The sequence below is a fragment of the Rhea americana genome, unplaced genomic scaffold, assembly GCF_003343005.1.
Source record: "Rhea americana isolate MKP2758 unplaced genomic scaffold, rheAme1 scaffold_666, whole genome shotgun sequence".
NCBI lineage: Eukaryota > Metazoa > Chordata > Aves > Rheiformes > Rheidae > Rhea > Rhea americana.
Window position 1 is genome coordinate 5,609 of NW_028186830.1, and position 2,191 is coordinate 7,799.

Below are 2,191 nucleotides of genomic sequence, written 5' to 3' on the forward strand. Positions count from 1 at the left end.
CGCCGCCGCCCCCGGCGGCATCTCGCCCCACGCGGGCCCGGGGCGGGCGACGACGACGGACGGGGCGGCTGCGCCAGCTCCTTACCGGTCCGGGCTGCTGGTTGGACGGGTCGCAGGCCAGCGAGACGAGATCTTTCAGAGGGTCCTGTGGGTTGAGATGAGGCGGGTACCGTATGGCCGTGTGGGGGAAGTAGGTGGAGGCCGTCTGGGGGAGAATCGAGGTGGTGGGGAAATGCAGAGTAGACGAAGGGTGTGGGCTCCGAGCGATACCTGGAGGGGGCAGAGAGGAAGAGGGGCCCGGGCGGCCCGTCAGCGCCAGCCCCGCGCCGTCTCAGCCCCACGCTCCCGGCGGCCTTCCGGGCACGGCCGAGCCTCCCCGAGCCGCGCTCCGGCCGCGGAGACTCCCCCCCCCGGCACCCCGGCACCCCGGCACCCGCGCCGGCCCGCCGGGCGCGCTGCTCACCGCTGTGCACCGCAATGACGGGACGGTGGTGCTGCGTGAAGCTGGTCAGCCTCGGCGAGGAGTCCTGGGGCGACGGGCTGTTGAAGGGTGACTTGTCCATCTCCGTCTTTTTCACGGTGGGGGAGATGCCTGGGGAGAGGAGCGGGGTGCGGAGTTACACGGGGCGCTCCCAGGCGGCGGCATTCTGGGCTGGGGAGGGGGGGGCCGGAGGGGGCCCCGGTGTCCTGCCAGCCCTGCCCCGAGCACGGGGCAATGCGGTGGGCGGCATGAGGAGGGCCYGGGGTTGGGGTGCTCAGCCCCAGGAGCGCTGGGACAGCTGCCGCAGGGGCTCAAGCGGCTCTGAACCGAATGTGTGCGATGCGTATACATGTTTGTGCATGACAATGTATGTGTACACACATGTGCGTGTGTGTATGCATGAGTTTCTGCATCAGCACATGTGTGCATACGTGCACGTGTGTGTACATCTATATGTATGCATGTATGTGCACATGTGTGCATGTGCATCCATGTATTTGTACCTGTGCATGTGTGTGTGTGCATGAGTGTTTCTGCATCAGCATGTGTGCGCATGAGTGCACGTGCACTACTGCATGTATGTGCACGAGCGTGTGTGTGTGTGTGAATGAGAGTGCACGTGCGTGTGCCCTGGGTGTGCAATTGCAGGAATGTGTGTGTGTGCGTGTGTGTCCACCCTCGGGTGTATAAATGGGTGCACCCTGTGACACCACAACCACCCAACATCCCCACGGTRCCCGTGGGGCCGGGCAACACCCAGAAGAGCCCCATAAGGTGGGACAGGAGCCTGAACCGGGACCCCAGGGCCCGCGGACCCATCCTGCCACAGCCCGATTCCCGGCAACCGCGAAGCCGCGTGGCTGGAGTCGCCCTCGCCCAGGGCAGTTCGCCGGGTTCCCCACGCCGGGGGCCTTCCCGGGGCACAGGGCTGCCCCGGGGGCCGAGCGGGCAGGAGGCGGCCGGGCGGCGAGTTAATCYCCCGCCAGCCCGGCTTTAGCTCCGGCCATTTGGCCCAGCCGCCGTTAATGGGTTTAGCCCATTCTCAGACGTTCATTTAGGAGGATTTCCCAGAACATCCAGTACGGGATTGAAATAACACCCTCCCCCCACCCCCCCCAGCCATGGCTAAGCACGTCCTGCCGGGGACTCCCCCCGCCGCCAGCCGGGGATCAGGCCTCCGGCTGCGGGAGCAGGGGCACACGCGCTCCCGTGCACGGCTCCCCGCTGCCGCGTGCACGCCGGGGCACACGTGCGCGCGGCCCCGCAGCGGCACGTGCACACGTGCAGCCGCAGGCACGCACGCCGCGCCGGCAGACGTGCACACCCCCCCGCCACCCGCGCGGGCCTCTGCCCTCCTCGGGTGTCGGCCAGCTGCCGAGGACGGCTGCGAGCGGCGGAGAGGGTGGCCGCGGCGGGCCGGGCGCTCGCGGTGCGCCTGGATCCCCGGCRGCACGGCTTGGCCTCCGGGAGGAACGCGTCGGCACGGCCCTCCCCGGGGTTGGCTCCGGCCCCAGCCCTGGGGGAGGCGAGAGCGGAGGCGGGTGGTTAAATCCGTTCTCGCTGCGGCTGCTGCCCACCCCAGCACAAGCGCACGCTGCTGCAACGGCCGCCGGGATCCGCCTGCCGTCCCCACCTGCCGCCCCAGGGCATGGACCTGGGCAGCACCAGGACACGGTCCTGCACCAGGCTGGGCATGGACCTGGGCAGCAC

At 69.2% G+C, this 2,191-nt stretch overlaps 1 protein-coding gene across 1 annotated transcript in view; it reads right to left on the bottom strand.

Moving 5' to 3' along the window:
• LOC146586669 (nuclear factor 1 C-type-like) overlaps positions 1 to 2,191 on the bottom strand; it is an 18,287-nt gene that overhangs the window by 4,499 nt on the left and 11,597 nt on the right. Inside the window, exons 7-8 of the mRNA XM_085320897.1 lie at positions 464 to 592; positions 86 to 270 (exon numbers count right to left, since the gene is read on the bottom strand). Of these exons, the coding sequence (XP_085177023.1) occupies positions 86 to 270; positions 464 to 592 (314 nt within the window). The remainder of the gene's footprint in view (positions 1 to 85; positions 271 to 463; positions 593 to 2,191) is intronic.